A 17,851-nucleotide genomic window follows, 5' to 3' on the forward strand; every position below is an offset into this window, starting at 1 on the left:
AAAAGAGTGACAGAATCCAGTTGCCTTACTCACTACATGCACTTCCCTGTGATCTTCGGATGAGAGTGCAAAATGAAGTTTTGAGCTGTCCTTTGGAAGACTATTGTAAAGAACAGGGTAGTCAGCATGGCCCCAGGTGTTTGCTTGGAAGCAGTTGTGCAGAAATGCTCAAATTCTCTTCTTCCTGAACTACTGTGGTATACTGCAGAGCTGCAACTTAAGTCAATGCAGTATCTGGTTCAAGGAACCTCATTTTTCAGTTTCAAGCTGACTGCCTCCCACACTTGCAAGTTAAGCTGTGAGCAAGTGGAAAAAATGTAAATTCTGCCTTATGGTAGTGTAAATTGTGGTAACACTGTTGACATGTGGCCACACAGCTGAAAATTATCAGGCACAGCAGAATTGTTTAAGCAAGGTCAGAGAGAGTGCATGGCATTTATAGTAACTTAAAGATCAGTCTGCTTCTGTAGTTTTTGCAGCATATTATGTTCTCCCATCCACGAAGAAGTGATTTGTTATTCATAACTAATTTTAACACATTTTGTAAGTCTTAAGTTTTGGGTCAGTGTTGGACGGTGGGTCAGAACACTATGAAATGAGGACTTGGGCTTGTTTCTTCTTGTGACAGTACCGTATTTCTTGGCTCAGCTAGTCCTGTTTGCCTGGCTACAGTGAGTTACGGCTTTAGCTGGGTGGGAAGGGTATGCATCTACTGGGCAAGTAGGCTGAATGTAAGGAGCAATGAGAATAATTTATTTGGGTAAGGTAGACTTCACTTTGTAAGCATGCATATTGGCCAATGGTGTGGGATTGTCTCTGTTTTATAAAGAACTGATGCAAGCAGAGGCTGATAGACATGAAAAAGCTCCTTTATATCATCTGATGGTGGTGGGAAGGAAATCAAAGAGCCAGGCAGACTTGCTAGTTGGTTGGATCTCTGTATTTTACCTTCATAAAATAATGATTCCTGATTTCAAAGAGAAATAATTGGGATAAAAAATTTAGTTCCTTTCGGCTGCATCTTTCAACTTCTTGAGAAGAATGTAGTACTGCGTGAGATAGGTATGCAACTTTATGCATCTACATAAAGGTGCTTCTTTTTTTGAAGAGTTTGTTTCAAAATTATGCAATACTTAGTTTGAGAATGCTTTTTGTCCTCTGCAGATAATCAGATGTTCATATTTTTGACATAGTCACAAATCACAGCTATAAGATTCTTAACAGGAAGAGCAGGGATAAGAAAAAAATGGTCACCTAAATCTTTACAATAGCTGTGAGTTTTTTCTTTCATGTTTCATGCCTAATATATGTGAGCATCCCCCTCTCTGCTCAAAATTCAGATCGTTCTCGATCCTGTGAATAGTTCAATAGATTTTGGTTTAGATCCTAATTCTCTGAAGCTGAGGAGTCCATCGGCTCAGTAAGTACATCTGTAATTGCTTCTTCTCTAATCATTAGAAAGTACCTACCATCTCGCGGTCAGAGGTGGTACTGCAGATGCTTCATTTATCTTAAAAATGGAGCAATACAGTGGAAATGAGCACACTTGCAGCTGTGAAGACTCAGTGGGGAGATCCAAAGGTAACTGCAGTGAGGATGATGGTGTAGCCCTGGGGATCTTGGGTTTGATCATGCTCTGGTTTGGTGAATATAACAAAAGTTCTCTGCTTTGCACAGATGTATGATATTTGTCACCTGCCTAGGGTAGGAATTGAGGCGTTATGTTTTTGTAGACCTTAGTACAATCACCTGTTGGGAAGAGCAGACAGAACAGGCATAGGTATGGGTTTGCTGTACTATCCATTGCGGTGAGAAAGATAATTATCCTGATTATGTATCAGAAGCTCATGTAAAAGCTTGTTACTATCAGGCAGGTTGTGATTGTACCAAAGAATCCAGTTTAGCTGCTAACAGACTTGTAGTTGGTGAGCATTGTGTTTATCTGAACTAAGAATTTTTTGTCACTATTAGATTGAACTACGTACTTCCAAAAGCTCTGTTCTAATTATTGGATTGTATTCTGACAATGCTGTTGAAGTGTTACATCAATCTCTTCTCCAAAGTGGAAAAGGAAAAAGAATACATTGTAAATGAAAGCTAAATATGTGGAAAGACGGAGTTTGTAGGGATACTTGAGTCTTCCTTCAGATGGTAACTCTTGGCCAGGGACAGCTGTTAAATTTGCCTTAGCTGAAATAGTCTTGAGAAAGTACGTCTGTTTCTCCGGCAAGCAAAAATCTGCTGGAGTATGTGAAGACAGACTGTGCTAGCTGTGTGCTAGTAACACAGTCCCAGCAATGGTTGTGTGCTTGGGAATTCAGAGGAATTGTAGTTTTGAAGGCAAATGTTTGAATTAGGACTCCAACTGTGAATATGAAGGAAGATCTTGTGATTTGCCATCACAACCGCCAGCAGTAAGTGGTGATAAAAGCAGTGATCAGAGGGAATCAGCAGAGAAATAGCAGTCTATGAACTAGACAGTTGTACTGCAGTGCAGGGTTGCTCCAGCTGAACCCCAAGTGTCTCACTGTCAAAGGCATATTAGGTCTGAGAGCTGAAAAAGGATTTTTCTGCAAATTCTAGGAACTGCTTCTGACTTAGCCTTCAAAGAAATGATCAGCACATTAATTGAACTGTTCTGCTTCAATAGAGAACTGGTACATACTTCAAATCCGTTTATTTCCTTTGGATTGCTTCTTCTCAATGGAGAAGAACCCTGGGTCAGAAGTGGGAGCAGAATTTTATTTTGTGGGTTTTCTAGAAATACCTCAGCTTACTGCCCCTTTCCCATATCGCTGTTTTCACTGCAACCCTCAAGTGTCTCCACTGTCTCTGAGATGGAGTTTCAAATCTACTTTGAGATTGCTTTAAAATATGGAGAAGTGAGGGGGTTTCCACAAGCTTGTGTTAGTCTGGGTTGTCGAAACTTTGAGCTCTTCAAACTGGAGTGTCTTGGAATAATAGCTTCAAATGGAAGGTCAGTGCTAGTTTAGGCTCTGAGTCTTCATTCTCCTTCAGCTGCACTGGAGTTATGTAGAACATCTCATAGCAGCTTTCTGCTACTGTCTATTTACAGACAACAGTTACTGGTCTTGTCTTGAAGCCCTCTGTGATCCTAAATGAAGCACCTTTCCCCAAGCCATTGGCTTTGCTACTCTTTCATCTTTGTTATCTGTGATTCTGCACAGAAGAAATGTCCTTGTCATACCTTTCTGCAAATGAATCCTTTGATGCAGGTGAGCTGATGTATCCTTGAAGCAGCTATCCTACAGCTATTACGTATGGTGTGCAATGTATTTTCTGCTTCTCTCCTGACATGCTAGTTAAATGTGGAATACGGAAAACTTTGCTGTTATTACTTGCTGTGACACGTGCGCATTGTGTGGGGCACAGGGCAGTGCTCAGAACGGGGAAGGAGGGAGAAGATAGTGAAGGCTTTGGAGGGCAGGAGGTGTGAGAAGCAGCTGAGGGCTCCTGGGTGTGCTTATAGCAGAGGAGCTGAGGGGAGGCCCGATGGCGGCTGCAGCTCCTCGCAGGGAGCGGAGGGGCAGCGCTGAGCTCTGCTCTGTGTGGCAGCGGCAGGTCCCGAGGGAACGGCATGGAGCTGCGTCAGGGGAGGGGCTGTGGGGTTGGGGATGGGCACAGACCCGAGTGTGGAGTTCAGGGAACGTTTGGGCGTCGCTATCGGACGTGGGATTTCGGTGTTGCTGCGTGGTGCCGGGATTTGGACTCGACGATCCCTTCCAACTCGGGGTATTCCGCGACTCCGGACCTGCCGCCGCCGCGCCACACCCCACCCGCCCTCAGCCTCTCCGCCGACTGCAGCGGCGCGCTGACGTCACGGGCGGACGTTGGCAGCGGCCGGAGAACGGCTCGCAGCTGCGGCGGTGACGCGTCAGGGCGGGGCGATGTGTGCGCGGGGCGGGCTGGGCCCCGCGGTGTCGGGAGGCGGCTGGGCGCTGAGGTGAGTGTCAGGCGGTCCTGGGGGGGGGGAAGGGGGCGATAAGCCCGCGTCTGTCCGTGTGTGGGGGCTGTGGGGAGAGCGGTCGAGGTTTAAGGTTTCCACTAGTGATGAAGCCGGTCCCGGTTGCTCCGTGGCTCTGATGTCGATTAGCTTGTTGTCCTGCCGGGTTTTTAGCTGGTTGGGGATAGTGGCCCTGGTTGAAGTATCTTGCTTTTGTTTTTCTTTGCTTTTTACTTTTCTTTTTTTTCTTTTTTCTCAGAATCCCCCTGTGCCCCAGTGTAAAATCCTGCTGCAGTTACTGCCCCGAGCCTGGCTTGTCCTCCTGAAAGACGTTTTGTGTGTGCCATAAGGTGCCGGTGCCATAGCCATTGGCCTTTCTGACTCCTTGTTTCTCACTGAACGGGCTTTAACTGCTTTGCAGTCCGTGAGATAACAGCCCAGCACGCACATCTGCATCAATTCTAGACACGTAGGCAGTAACCTTGTCTTAGCATTGTAGGCTCAGAATTTGCTGTCGCATTTCCAGGCAGCAGTTCTGTGATGGAAGATGACACAGGACCTGGCAGTTCTGTGCCCATCTCCTGTTTAGCTACATGGAGCCTGACTTGTGGCTTCCCCTCCTTGCTGTCACCTTTCCCATAAAACTGCCAAACCAGTCACTTGGCCATATTGCCACCTAGCGTGCCAGGATTGATGTCTTCATCAATCCTGTTCAGGTTTCAATCAATCAGTTCAGCTGTATGGCACTAAATTGTGGCTGTGGTTCTGTTCTTTGCTCTTGTTAGGGAGACCTATTTGCGTGCCAAGGAAAGCATAGCGAGCAGGCTGTTGTGCAGCAGGCTTTAGATCTGGGAGTTGTTTCTTTGATTTGCTGTTGGGCTTGACAGTGTTATACTCGGAACTACTTCTTGTGCTGCCTCAAGTACCTTACTTTAAAAGCAAAAATAGTGGGATTTTCCTGCTTTATCACGTTCCTGTTGTGAATTTGTAGTGATATCCTCTGAGAAGATTAAAGGGGCAAAACAGGTGCACAGGGTAGGCCAGACATACAACTCTGATGTTCCCTAAAATGTGTTTTAGACGCTGGTCCTGAGTAGGAGAGATAATGCCCTTCTGGCCCAAATTTCCCCCAAGATAAGCCACATGTTGCAATGGGTCATGCCACTGATGAGTCATTGCAGAAGGTCACAGACTATTTAGTGCCTAGCAGTTTCACACAAAACTTTTTCCTTTCTCTTTTTCCTTGCCTGCCACTCTTCACCACACAGTTTGCTTGTTAACTTAAGGTGTTTCTCCAGAATGTGCGTGGAAGAACAACCTAGTGGTTTTGAGGTTGGCTTGTGAGCTTTGATTGCTTTCTTAGAAGATGTGCTAAAGAAATGATAATGTAGCTGGATATTCTTACAAGCTATTTTTTCTTTTCTTATTAGTTCTTTATATTTAATGCATGTTTTGCAGAGTTCTGTAGTTATTTGTAGAGTTTAGGAACTGTGTGTGTTGGGAGAAGAAATGCCCTTTACTTCCTGCTGTGTCTTTGGCCGGTATCCCTTAGCTTCATGTAAGATAAAGCTGAAAAAAAGAAGTTCATCCCCTAGCACTTATTGCCAGGTTACTCAAGGGTAACGGCACCAAAAGCGAATAAAAAATAGCTGTTTATTTTGGGAAAACACATTTGTACTGTGGATCTTTTCCTAGGCTGCAAGTAGGGGTCAGCTGGAGAGTAGTGAAGACCTATCTGAGGGTTATCCATGTTGCCCTGTGCAATACTGATTTTTATACAGGATTCTGTCTCAGTATACATAATCTCAGGAAGCAGCTGATGAAACTGTGTACCTGTGTGCGTTGTCCCTTGCTAGGATGGCATGTTACTTCTTTAACGAAGCCTTTAGTTTTGATGTTTCAAAACTTGACCAAACTTATTGGAAAGACATTTAAAAATATACTTTGGAGAATTTAACTTCATGTAGTGCCATTTTTGTTTTTCTGATTAAAACTTTTGGCTTTTTAAAGGGATCCACGCCTTGGTGCAGCCAGATCAGTGAACCTCTGAATACGCTCTGAGAGAGGTCACACAGGACTGACAGACTTGAACTGGAGGAGGGAAGATGATGTCCTTGGATGGACCGCAGAAGAAAATCAGTAACCCGGTAACTCTTATGTCAACAACTCCTCCCCCGGAAGTGGAACTCTGCTCTCTAATGTCAGTGGTTAGCAGAGCATTCCTATGGTTGGGAGTGTTACTGAGAGCTCTTGGTGTTGCTCGGGTGTTCGAAGAAGGTCCTAATAGGTTCTGGTATTTCTTTAGTTGTGCTCTGCAGCAATGGCCTTGCAATGGCATGAGCGATGGGCTGGAGCTGTACTTTTCATTTTCTCTTTAAAAACAATTCTTTTAAGCCTTCAGGGAATAGATATTTGTCATAGTTCTAGCACAGAATGTTAAGAAACACTGGGTCTATATAGAATCTCTGTGAAATGTCTGGTGTCACACACCTGTATAGGACTTGCTTATCTTTTCTAGTTCTGCATTGATACAGTTCATTGCCCTCACATGCAACTGACTGTTCAATTCCACTGCTTGTTCATTGCTTGTGAAGTGGATAGAAGTGGGTGATGGGGAAATGGCTTTGGTTTTCTTCACAAGAATCCATCTGGGAGAAGAAGTAAGGCTGTGTGGAGATGGAACTAGAGCTGCAAGGACTGAATTGCAAAAAGGAGGGACGAAGATAGGGGTTTTGGAGCCTGATTTTGATGGAGAAGGAGAGGAGATGTGAAGAGGAAGATTAGTAAATGTACAGGTGGAGTTCGCTATGTAAGGAGAAGAGGAAGAGTTCAGCAAAACTGGATGGCTGTAAGGGAGATGATCAGTATGGTGGGTGACAAGACCAAGCTGGAGAACATAAAGAGGTAAAACTGGGGCTTAGGTATCAAGAGCCTAGCGAGGGAATAAGAATTATTTGGGATTGGAAAATAGAAACAGAGGTGTGAAAGGGTGTTCCGATAAACTCAGGACAGCCTCCAGACAAAGTCTGCAAATTGATCTTTTGAGGCCTTTTAAACTGAGTGTTGGCTAGGTGGCTTTGTGGGGAACTTCTGGAGGCTTATAAGAGTTGGGATGAAGAAAAATCAAGTAGTGTAACGAGCGTTATATTCTCAATGGTGATTTAAAATTAGCACACTTCTCAAGAAGTGAGGAAATGACAGGCATGCTCTGTAATGATGGAACCTCGTTAAGTCTGTAGTATTATGCCCAGGAAATGCTCTATTAGTGCTATGCAAATTCCCAGACAAAAGATGGCTAACCTTTTTCTATTAAATGTATCCTTCTGGATGTAAGAGAGTTTTCTGCTGCAATGTCGCCTCCAAGTAAAAATAATTTTGACCCACTGGAGTATTCAAATTCCAGCATCCCTGGGCTGTGTCTGCATGTTTCTTATTGGTTCATCTTTGGAGACTGAACCAGTAACTTACACCCTGTTGTGATTCTCAAAGCTACTGTCCCTCTCAGGAACAGTGTGTTTAAACTGCGTTACGCACAGAAAATACACAAAATGTATTTATTTATTTGGATAAAATTGAGCATCTTTCTGGGGTGTGTTAAAAAGAGTGTGTCCAGCAGGTGGAGGGAGGTGATCCTCCCCCTATACTCTGCGTTGGTAAGGCCTCATCTGGAGTACTGTGTCCAGTTCTGGGCTCCCCAGTACAAGAAAGACAGGGACCTCTTGGAAAGAGGGCCACAAAGATGGTGAAGGGCCTGGAGCATCTTCCCTATGAAGAAAGGCTAAGTGAACTGGGTCTATTTAGCCTTGAGAAAAGATGACTGTGAGGGGATCTAATCTGGGTTGATAAATATCTGAGGTGTGGGGGCCATAGTGGTGAGGCCAGTCTCTTTTCAGTGGTACGTGGAGACAGGACAAGGGGAAACAGACATAAGCTGCAGCATAGGAAGTTCCGCACAAATGTGCGCAAGAACTTCTTTACAGTGAGGTGACGGAGCACTGGAACAGGCTGCCCGGGGGGGATGTGGAGTCTCCTTCTCTGGAGATATTCAAGTCTCACCTGGACGCCTACCTGTGCGACCTGGTGTAGGGAACCTGCTTTGGCAGGGGGGTTGGTCTCAATCTCTGGAGGTCCCTTCCAACCCCTACAATTCTGTGATTCTTTGTACAACTTGTAGAATAAGGAACTAAGCTACTACACTGCTGCAAGAGAACAAATGAATTCCATGTCTGTTTGTTCTTTCACTTGTAGCATCTAATTCTATGTTTTCCTCTTCCTCTACTGGAGCCAGCTAAGCCAGTAAAATCCACCAGACTTTTTAACAATTTGGTCAGTTGCAAGCTTATAATACTTGTGAAGCAAGTCTGTGATATCTCTAATGTAGAAGATGACTGCAAAGAGAGGTTTTGTGCAACATGTGGGTAGCAGAGAAGGGAAAGAGAGAGACAGAAGGTGGAAATGAGCAACAGTTTGGATTTCAGAGATTTTTTGCTGTCATTCCCACTCTGTTCTTTGCCAGAGTCGTTTTCTTTCCAATCTCTGTTTTTCAAGAAAGAACAAGCAAAAAGGCAGCAGCTGTAGTCTAGTGTTTTGTTTTCTGTTTTTTGTTTTTTTTTTTAAAACCAAACTTGTGTGAGATAACTCCTTCAAGCAGCAAAGGACAATAGTTAGTCTTTGACAATGACCTAATTTGAAGAGGAATTTTCTTTATCAAAAGTGAGGTAGTAAAATATTGCTGTTATTCTTTTGAGAGCTAGGTGTGAAGGCTGTAAATGTTTAGCTTTAATTTATCTGGGAAGGCTGATCTTCAGTGATGAAAGTCTTGGTTTTTCCGTCTGTTTGTGGCAGATATTTAATGCTTTACTAGTGTTTCATTTAAATGGAATACTAGTTGTCTTCCTTTTAATGTGCTAGAGCATCACTTCAATTTAAAATTAAAATTTTCTTAAATATTTAAATTTTAAAATATTGTTTAAAAAACTATGTATTTTGCCTCCATGACAAACTGTTATTTCTGTCTTTTTTCCCTCCCTCTAGGTCATTCCCTATGTTGGGACAATTCATGGTGGCCTTGTTCCTGGAGAGCTGATTGTGATACATGGGAGTGTTCCTGATGATGCAGACAGGTAGTAACTACAGTATCACTTTGTGAATTATCATCAGGTGAACAAACCTGTAATGAATAAAATGTTTCTAGATGTTCTATGTGGGATGGCAGACGATGACTTCATCTTTAGTTGAAGTGGTAGTGTCACAGAATACAAGCTTAAGCCATTTATGAAAGTTTTGTGATGAAAATTGCAGGATAAAGTGACTTTTGTTTTCCATTGATCCTCTCTTCTCTGGTTTTGCTTTGTCTGCTTTGACATTATTTCTGTCATGTCATTCCACGTGACATGTGTATACTTCTCTGAAGAGGTTATCAGTTGAACTTGTACATGATTTCTTGACACACTGAGTTAAACATGGTTTGTCTTATTTTTATGTTTAGGTTCCAGGTGGATTTGCAGTGTGGCAGTAGCATAAAGCCTCGAGCTGATGTGGCCTTTCATTTTAACCCCCGCTTCAAATGGTCTGGCTGTGTTGTTTGCAACACCCTGGAGAGAGAAAAATGGGGCTGGGAGGAAATCACTTATGAGATGCCTTTTCAAAAAGGGAAACCATTTGAGATTGTCATCATGATTTTGAAGGATAAATTCCAGGTGAGTTTGGGTTGATTTTTGTTCCAGTTGTCAGATCAGTAAAAGAGAGGCATATGATTGGAAGCGTTGGTTTCTTTGTTACCTAGTGTGGTCTAATTATAGGAAAGTTCAGGAGTTTTTCTTTGAAGAGATGCTAAGTAAATCACACCTCATTTTGGCCAGTTCCCTTCAAAGTTGCATGAGTAGGCAAGTAACTTTCTGCCGTGTCTAATGATTTTTTCCACTTTTCTGTTCTTGTCCGTAAAAGGCAGATCATACAATAAACCTATTTTGTGAGTAGCATAGGACAGTCCTCTTGATGGAGATATGCGGTGCATTTTCTTGCTTTGTTAGACTGCTAGCAGAGCAATTAGGCTATGGTGACCACATATTATGACCACAGTCATAAGTGATCAAGCAATGAAAGCTAAAGGTATGAAATGCAAATAAATCAAATATCCCTCACAGTAATGGAAAGAGAAACTGAATTGTGGCTGAGCTGAACTTAGTTGGTTTGAAATTTCCAGGATGCTCTCTGCTTCTGTACCAAAGCACTGAAAATAGAGATATGTGAGTATAATTTGATTCACAAGCTGTTTAATGTGACTTTTCCTATTCTTTTTCTTTGTCTCCTTAGGTGTCTGTAAACAAGAAGCACTTGCTGCTCTACAATCACAGAATTAGACTTGAAAGGATAGATACGCTTGGAATATATGGCAAAGTGCAGATCAGAAGTATAGAGTTTGTTTCTAACGTAAGTTTTATAAACAGCTGACTTTTAAGATTCCGTTTCTGTCTCGCTAAACTTTAGAGTAGGATTTATGGTGAAAAGATAATAAAAAAGCAGCTACTTAGTATATCTTCTGTAGTAAGGAAGGTCCCTGCCTCTCAACTGCTATCTCTATTGGAGAAAGTAAACCAACAGAGAAGAAGTGCAGAAAGAGCGAGTGATTCTTTGATCTGGAAGGATGAGAGAGCAGAAAGGGGAGGTTGTAAATACCAGGGAGGTAAAGAAGACAATGCCTTCCCTTCCTTCTAGCTGCTCATTGAGGCAGCCTATATTTCTATATAATACGCTTGGTCTGTTCTGCCCTGCCTTCACTGCATTAGGGCAAAGTTTGAGTCTCCTGCTGCCAAACACCGGGTCTATTTCAGGTCACCAGACTAATAACCTCCTCTAAAGGAAAGTGAAGATTTGGGCCTGGCCAAAGCAGAGCCTGAGCTTTAAGGATAAGTCTATTCGCTGACCATTTGTAAAGCATATGTACAGACTTTTTTATGAGCCCTGCCACTTGGCCTCGGGTATGTTGCTAGAGAAATGATGCATCAAAGCTGTCTCTGAGGCCCAGTCTTGGAGGGTCAGTTCTAAGAAGAGCCTGGGGACAAGCAGGTGCAGTACGTTCATTTCTGTCCTAAGCACAAAACAAAGAGTTTCTTTAGTCTGTGGTACTGATTCTATATCCTTTGAGGAAGAGAGGAGGGAACAAAGATGATTATTTCCTTTCTGTCTTTGCTTCTAGTGTGTGCTTTTCTGAGGAGGAAGAGTAAGTGCTTATCCTGAAATAAACTGTATGCAATATGCTGTGGATAAGCTGGAATTTTATCTGTGCGTGCCTATATTGTATAAACAAGATATATATTGTTTATACAATTACACAGTGGAAAGGGGCAGAGATATGGGAAGTGGACAGGAGTTCCAAATACACTCCCACCCTTCCACTCCCCATACCATCTGTCTGTGTATCTGCCCTGCTGTTACTCCTACACCAGCCAGGGAAGCTGAGTAGGTATCCTCAGATACTAATGGGTTAGGAGTGCTCTGACTGTTAAATAAGGATTCAAACTGTAAAGGGGTAGTCTTTTGTTGTGGTTCAACCCAGCAAGCAGCTAAACATCACACAGTCCTCTTGTCCCTCAATGGGGTGGAAGAGAGAATTGGAAAAAACAAACAACAAAAAAAACCAAACAAACAAAAAAAAAAAAACAGCAAAACAAAAAACTAATTAGAACTCTGGTTGACATAAAACCTGTTCAGTAAGACAGAACAGGAAGAAGAAAAAAATATAATAGTGATGCTATGTATTTTATACAAAAGAAGATGCAGAAGCAATTGCTTACCAGTTACCCACCAATGCCCTCAGCCGTACCCTAATCAGCTGTTGCCTGCCCAGTCAACTTCTTGGTCATTTTGTAAGGTTTTTTTGGTTGGTTGGTTTTGCTTTTTTTTTTTTTTTTTTTTTGTGATATTATATAGTATGGGATGTCTCTTTGGCCAGCTTAGGTCACCTGTCTCAGTTCTGTCCCCTCTCAGCACCTTGTGCACTTCCAGTCCCTCACAGGTAATAGGAGAAGCTGGGAAACTGAAATGTCCTTGGCTCTGTGCAGTGCTGCTCAGCAAAAACTAGAAACGCTGTGTTATCAACATTGTTTTTCTTCTGAAGCCAAAATGTAGCATCATACTAAGAAAGAAAAATCAGCTTTGCCCAGCTGAATCCAGGGCATCTTTGAATGTCTTGATTTGGCATCAGCAATTGGTTTTTTTTTTTTTTAAGACTTTTCCTTTGTGGGGGGGAGCATTTCTGGAGGCTTGGCAGTCTTTTTGTTCCATAACCCCTAATTTCTACATTAACAATTCAACCTTCAAAGCAACACAGTGCCATTATGTTTCTAAAACACCTTTATGTTCTATGGTGTTAGCAATGACATGTAAATATCTCTCTTTCTGCAGTCTGTACAAGGCTCTCAGCCATCATCTGTAGGAGTAACAAAGATAAACACAGAAAATGTACGTATGTTTGTAAAAGAATGAATGAGTCTCCCTGTTGTCTGATAAGTTACTTAACGTTTTCTGTTTTGTTTTGTAGGGGGAAATGCCAGATGGTTTGCAATTTGTAAGTATCTCATGTAGACTTAGGCATGTGAGGAGTAAAAATGAACAAAACCCTTGATTGTTCAAGGGGAAAAAAAAAATCACAGAACAAGGGATTGAGAATCACCTGGGAAATGCTCATCAGTGAGGTTTTAGAGCAATTCACTTTGTTAGTACTAGTAAATACGAAGCTATTTGGTAAACCATGCAGAAAACCCAAAGAACAACCATACCAAACATGGTATTCGTAGCCCTAAGTAGAGGAATAAACTGTAGAGTGCCTTAAACTTTTAAAGAAAGGATCAAGTCATACCAAAACCTTTGTTCAAATAAACATGCTTAGTTTCTTCACATTAGTGATTACTGCAGAACAACTTGTGTTTAAAAATATTTTGCAGTCCTACCAAGTCAGATGAACTTACGTTAATATGTGCATCTCAGGACTTCTCTTGTTACATATCCCTCCTAGTGACTGATCTGTGCTTACCCTGGATATGCCTCAGGTGGCTGGATGGTAAGCATTGCAGCTTAGGGTTGGTTTTAGCTAGCACCCAGCTGGCAAGGAGCATAGGCAGAGTGAGTGCTCATCTTTTTGCAAACAATTGTACAGGAGGATAGCATGCAGGCTAGAGTAAAAACCACATTCAAAATGAAAAGGGATTGGAAGTCAGCGATAGATACAAATAGAATTATGGAGAAAGTAGATTTGCAGGCAGTGCTTTAGTTGCTTTGTTGATTAACAGTGCCTTCCTTAGTATTCTTAAACCAAATTCTAGGCAATGTTGTTATTTGCAAGTGGTGGACTTGAAAGAAGAAAAACACCAAGTACTTATTTTATTTTTGCCGTTCATTCCTTTTCCCTCTTATAGCACAGTGGAAAAGTTGGAAGGGGGGGAGTGAGCATTGTTTTGTTTGTCTTTGCGTAACTTCATTGCTGTAGTGTTAATATCCTGGAATGTATCAATGGGAGTAGCTTTAGCTGTGAGCACAGATGTGAAACTGTAGGCTGGACTTTTTCCTCCTGAGTAAAACTCAGCATGTATGTTAAAAAAGTCTTATTTTCACTGGTGCTCTATTTCCAGGGAGTTCCTTATGTTGGGAAACTTGTTTCTGCGCTTCATCCAGGATGCACAGTTGCTATTAAAGGAGAAGTGAATAAAAACCCCAAGAGGTAAATCTTAGTGATTTTTCTGTTGTTAACTGACCTGCTCTTGAGAAGGAATAAGCTTTTCTATTGCCTTTGTATATCCTTATTGACTTGCCATTTTGCATCTGAAATCATTTGAAACTACAGTGCAGTTTTCTCAGGAACCTGCAGGATGCTGCTTTAGAAAAGACTTAACAGCTCCACTGAGGAAAAGTGTAGGTAAAATCTGATTGTCTTTCCTGCTCAACTTGCATCATTTATGAGGTTCTGTGTCTGTTCTAATTTTCCATTGTACAAGGCATGTGAGCACACATGCAGTACAAAGACAGCTTTTATTCTTCAGAGATCTGAGAGTGGGGAGAGTGTCAAAATTGGACAAAAATTGAATGACTGAAATGAGTTGCTAACGTGCACGTTATAAGATTTCTCTGAATACTTTTTGTTGACCTTGGGGATGAGAGATGGAAGGTGCCTAGCTGACAACAATTCATTGTAAAAGCTGATAGGGAAGTATGAGTTATCATTTTGATAGGAAATGAGAAACAACAGATTGCAAAGATGTTACTTTCCCATGTAATTCAAAGAAAGAAAAGGGAGCGCAATGTGGTCAAAATAAAGGTGAGGAAATGGCACACTGAAGCATGGACTTTCACTTTAAAGGTGGTTTGGGCTCTGTAGAAACATGCCTAAAAATGAAGCACTAAGTGCAAATGACAAGGAATATGCTTTTTTGCTTTGTGTATGCATCCCACTTCTGCTTCCTCAGAACATCTGTCACCTTTCCTGCAGCTGTATGGCCCTAGCAGTTTACCTTATTACTGGGACACAAGATCTAGAGATCTCATCTGCAAGTCTGAATGGACTTGGAATTGAATAGGAGAATAGATACTGACATAGAAGCATTTGTTCTTCTTTTGGCTTGAAAAGCTTATTGGCACATTTTAAATGCTGTCTTATATGTGTAAAGAGGCTGTTGGGAGTTAAAGTATTGTTGGGTTGTCTGCTCTTTGCATTCATGCTTTAGATGTGTAGATTTTTACAGTATTTTTAAGCTATTTAATGCCTTTCACTCAAGTCACACAACCGTAAGCATTCCTTGTTCTCTGTGAAAGAGAGGACTTGATAGCTCCAAAGTGTGGCAGTTGCTACGTTTCATATCTATACTAAGTGGCTCAAGGCTTTCCAAAAGGAGGAAAATGACCTGACTGTTGGAGTTAATTTGGTGAGAGGAATATTCTTCAAATGCAGTGAAGTCAATGCAGCATGTTGAAGCATTTCTTTGACATATTGGTTGTTTTTTTCCCCCTGGCCCCTCCTCTCCTGAGCTATCCTCACAAGGAGCCTTTTGCTGTGGAAATCATGTCAGATTGCAGGATGTTTTGGTCAGCCTGGGCAGAGCTACTCTGTCTACAGAGTAATGCTTTGTATGCATGCTGTCCCACTGATGTTGCACATGCAGAGAGTCCTCAAACTTTTTCTTAGAGTCCATCCAGTTTGTTGGAAGTACAAGTAGAATGTCTTTAGGTAAAAGAAAGCCTCCCACTCTCCATTGCACAAGTATATGGAGGAGAGATAGTGGAACAAGTGGCACAGTGTGTTTCTGCCTAGTGCTGTAGGGACAGCACTTGGCTCAGAATCTCTTTGCTGAGAGATGAGCAGAAAGCTGTGAGCGATGAAGCAGATGGAGCAGAGCTATGGTCCTATATCTGTTTCTTTAGCAAAGGTTGTGCCAAAGACAACCTGGTTGGTTCTTAGGTGGATTGCAGCCCTGGCTCCAGAGCAGACCTGAGTATTGCCTAAGGGCTTGGTAAATAGCAAGGACTGCTTCATGTTTATTAATTCTTGGTCTAATAAACTTATTTTTAAAAATGCCTTCCAGCTTTACAATAAACCTGAAATCAAGTGACTCAAAAGACATTGCATTACATCTGAATCCCCGACTGAAGAATAAAATCTTTGTAAGAAATTCTTACCTTCATGACAGTTGGGGAGAAGAAGAAAAGGAAATTGCTAATTTCCCTTTCAGTCCAGGGATGTACTTTGAGGTAAGGTTAACTGAAATGCAGTGTTAGAGTTGTAATTTTGCTAAAAGAACAGTAGCACTGGTGTATAAATGCCATGCTAATGCAGATTGGAATGAAACTGCTATTCTTGCATTTCAGATGCCTTAATGTTAGGATTTAATAGGATTGTGGGAAGCAAAGATTTGAGTTTGTTTTAATGACAGCCATTTCCTTGTGTTTTCTTCTATATAATTGCAAGAATTCAGTGCATGCTCAGGATGAAGTTTTAATTTAATGTTATTCATGTTTCACTTTTTGTTTCTTTTGCACGAAAGTAATATATCAGAATTTATATCAGAAGCAGGACTTGCCCAACTCCACGGTAGAGTGTCAGCTAGTTTTTTATGTCTTAACTGAACTGTTCTTTCTTTTCAGCTGATCATTTTCTGTGATGCCCACCAGTTCAAAGTTGCTGTCAATGGTGTTCACACCCTGGAGTACAAGCATCGTTTTAAACAACTTGAAAAGATCAACCTACTGGAAGTCATAGGAGATGTTCAGTTATTAGATGTGAGGAGCTGGTAGTTCATTTCAGTCAGTACTAAATGAATTAAACCCCATTCTTACAACAGTTCTTCTGTCAGATACAAACAAACCAACTCATGCTGAGCCTGCCTTTATCCAGGCTTCTGTGTCAGTCTGAGTTAGGCGAGTACAGAACTGCTGTGAGATTAAATCCTCCACTAGTTTCCAGTATCCTGGCAAGATAAATGTCTGCTCAGATAAATCACCTGCATTACTGAACCTAGCAATATGAAATGGTGCATCGTACTGTGTCTTAACAATTGTGCTCAGTATGATTAACTATGACTAGTCATTCCTTAACAGTGTGCATTCAAAGTGAAGTAGAAATTAGACTGAAATAGAATATGAAGATATGCCTATCCTGAAAGGGTGATTATAAAATATATCCTGCTTGATTTATATTAGTGATTATAACTTTTTTGCCATGACTGGTTTTAAAAGAAGCTGACTCATCAGCTCTCATGGAAGGCAAGGAGGTATGTGATCAACTTCTTAGCCTGCTGCTGCAATAGTACCTTCTCTGACTCCTCAGTATGTCATCTCCTGCTTGTAAGTGGCTTAAATCAAATGCAGATCAGCATTTCTAGCTTACAGTTTTCCAAAGTGAAACAAATGAAAATAATTTAGCTGGTTCTAATGTATGGACTTTGGAATGCTTGTTTGATCAGAAATGGCTCCCAGCTGTGCTGAGATTGCTCAGGGACTAAAGTAGATGTGTCTGTTTTTCACTGTAAAATGTATGAACCTACATACCCTGAGTTGAGACTCAGATTCTCATCAGTAGAACAGAGAACAAATCCTTTTGGAGTCTTGCATTAAAACGCTAGTTAAAAAAAGCAGTTCCTACTCAATGAGTTTTCCTTACTGTCAGTCTTAATTTTTATATATGCTTATTTCTAAAAATAAGTAAGTTGCTGCTGGCTGTCAGTGCTTGCCTGAGGGTTGTTTCTATTTATTTTAACAGCTACTGAAGGAGTGAAAATTTTGAGAATAAAATGTACCTGAAAAGCTGTTAAACTACTACATTAAGTGTACAAAAAGCATAAATAAAAATAACATTTGTGAACTATCCTTTTCTCCAAATGTAGTTAAATAGTTACAATCCCTCTTTGGCTTGTTTTGTGTCATTTTGCTTACTGACTTATCCTTTTCTCCAAGGGGGCCCTGACTTGAGGCCCATTTCCACTCCGAGTTACAGATCTGCAGAGCAGTCACTGTGAGTAGGCCTGCATCTTAGCTGTGCCACACGTGGCCTGGCCTTCATGTGTGCTGTCCTCTAAGGATAAACTGAGCTGGCTGACTGGAACAGAGAAGCCTGTAGGCAGCTCCCACTTGGTAAGGGCTGCTATACCACCTGTACATTTTTGTCTTTATCTTTCTAAAAGTTGTGAAATGTTCTCATGTGAACATCGGCATGAGTAGAATTGCTTTCTTTCAGGACTTTCTTGTAGCTTTTTGTTCAGAATCTTCAGTGGGTTCATTTTTTACTTTGTAAAAATAACACAAATGTACATTATCAGAATTGCAGGGTATGTGTTCAGTGATTACTGATGTAGCAGGATGGCCCTGACATACAGCAAGTGCAGATCCCAGCCACAGGATATT

The 17,851-nt window shown here is 41.6% G+C and overlaps 1 protein-coding gene across 3 annotated transcripts; it reads left to right on the plus strand.

Moving 5' to 3' along the window:
* The first annotated feature begins 3,899 nt into the window (after positions 1-3,899).
* LGALS8 (galectin 8) lies at positions 3,900-17,315 on the plus strand. 3 transcript variants are annotated; one of them, XM_042893539.1, is made up of 11 exons: positions 3,950-3,964; positions 4,224-4,314; positions 5,975-6,111; positions 8,999-9,087; positions 9,453-9,663; positions 10,280-10,396; positions 12,371-12,427; positions 12,507-12,533; positions 13,594-13,682; positions 15,538-15,703; positions 16,097-17,315. In XM_042893539.1, the coding sequence occupies exons 3-11, from the start codon at positions 6,070-6,072 to the stop codon at positions 16,244-16,246; spliced, it is 948 nt and encodes a 315-aa protein (XP_042749473.1). In that variant the 5' UTR covers positions 3,950-3,964; positions 4,224-4,314; positions 5,975-6,069; the 3' UTR covers positions 16,247-17,315. The 3 variants fall into 3 exon arrangements, with proteins under 3 accessions (XP_042749464.1, XP_042749480.1, XP_042749473.1); XM_042893530.1 differs by lacking the exon at positions 4,224-4,314 and having other exon boundaries at positions 3,900-3,964; XM_042893546.1 differs by lacking the exons at positions 4,224-4,314; positions 12,371-12,427 and having other exon boundaries at positions 3,900-3,964.
* The last annotated feature ends 536 nt before the right edge of the window (positions 17,316-17,851 follow it).

This window comes from Lagopus leucura, unplaced genomic scaffold (genome assembly GCF_019238085.1).
Source record: "Lagopus leucura isolate 7727_CA_CO unplaced genomic scaffold, USGS_WTPT01 Super-Scaffold_73, whole genome shotgun sequence".
Lineage (NCBI taxonomy): Eukaryota > Metazoa > Chordata > Aves > Galliformes > Phasianidae > Lagopus > Lagopus leucura.

What these genes read in the sequence shown, in the direction of transcription:
- LGALS8 (XM_042893530.1), top strand. Translation starts at nt 6,070, where the DNA reads ATGATGTCCTTGGATGGACCGCAGAAGAAAATCAGTAACCCG. An exon ending in GTTCCTGATGATGCAGACAG is followed by an intron (nt 9,088 to 9,452) that starts GTAGTAACTACA and finishes TTTTATGTTTAG; the next exon opens with GTTCCAGGTGGATTTGCAGT. An exon ending in TGCCAGATGGTTTGCAATTT is followed by an intron (nt 12,534 to 13,593) that starts GTAAGTATCTCA and finishes CTCTATTTCCAG; the next exon opens with GGAGTTCCTTATGTTGGGAA.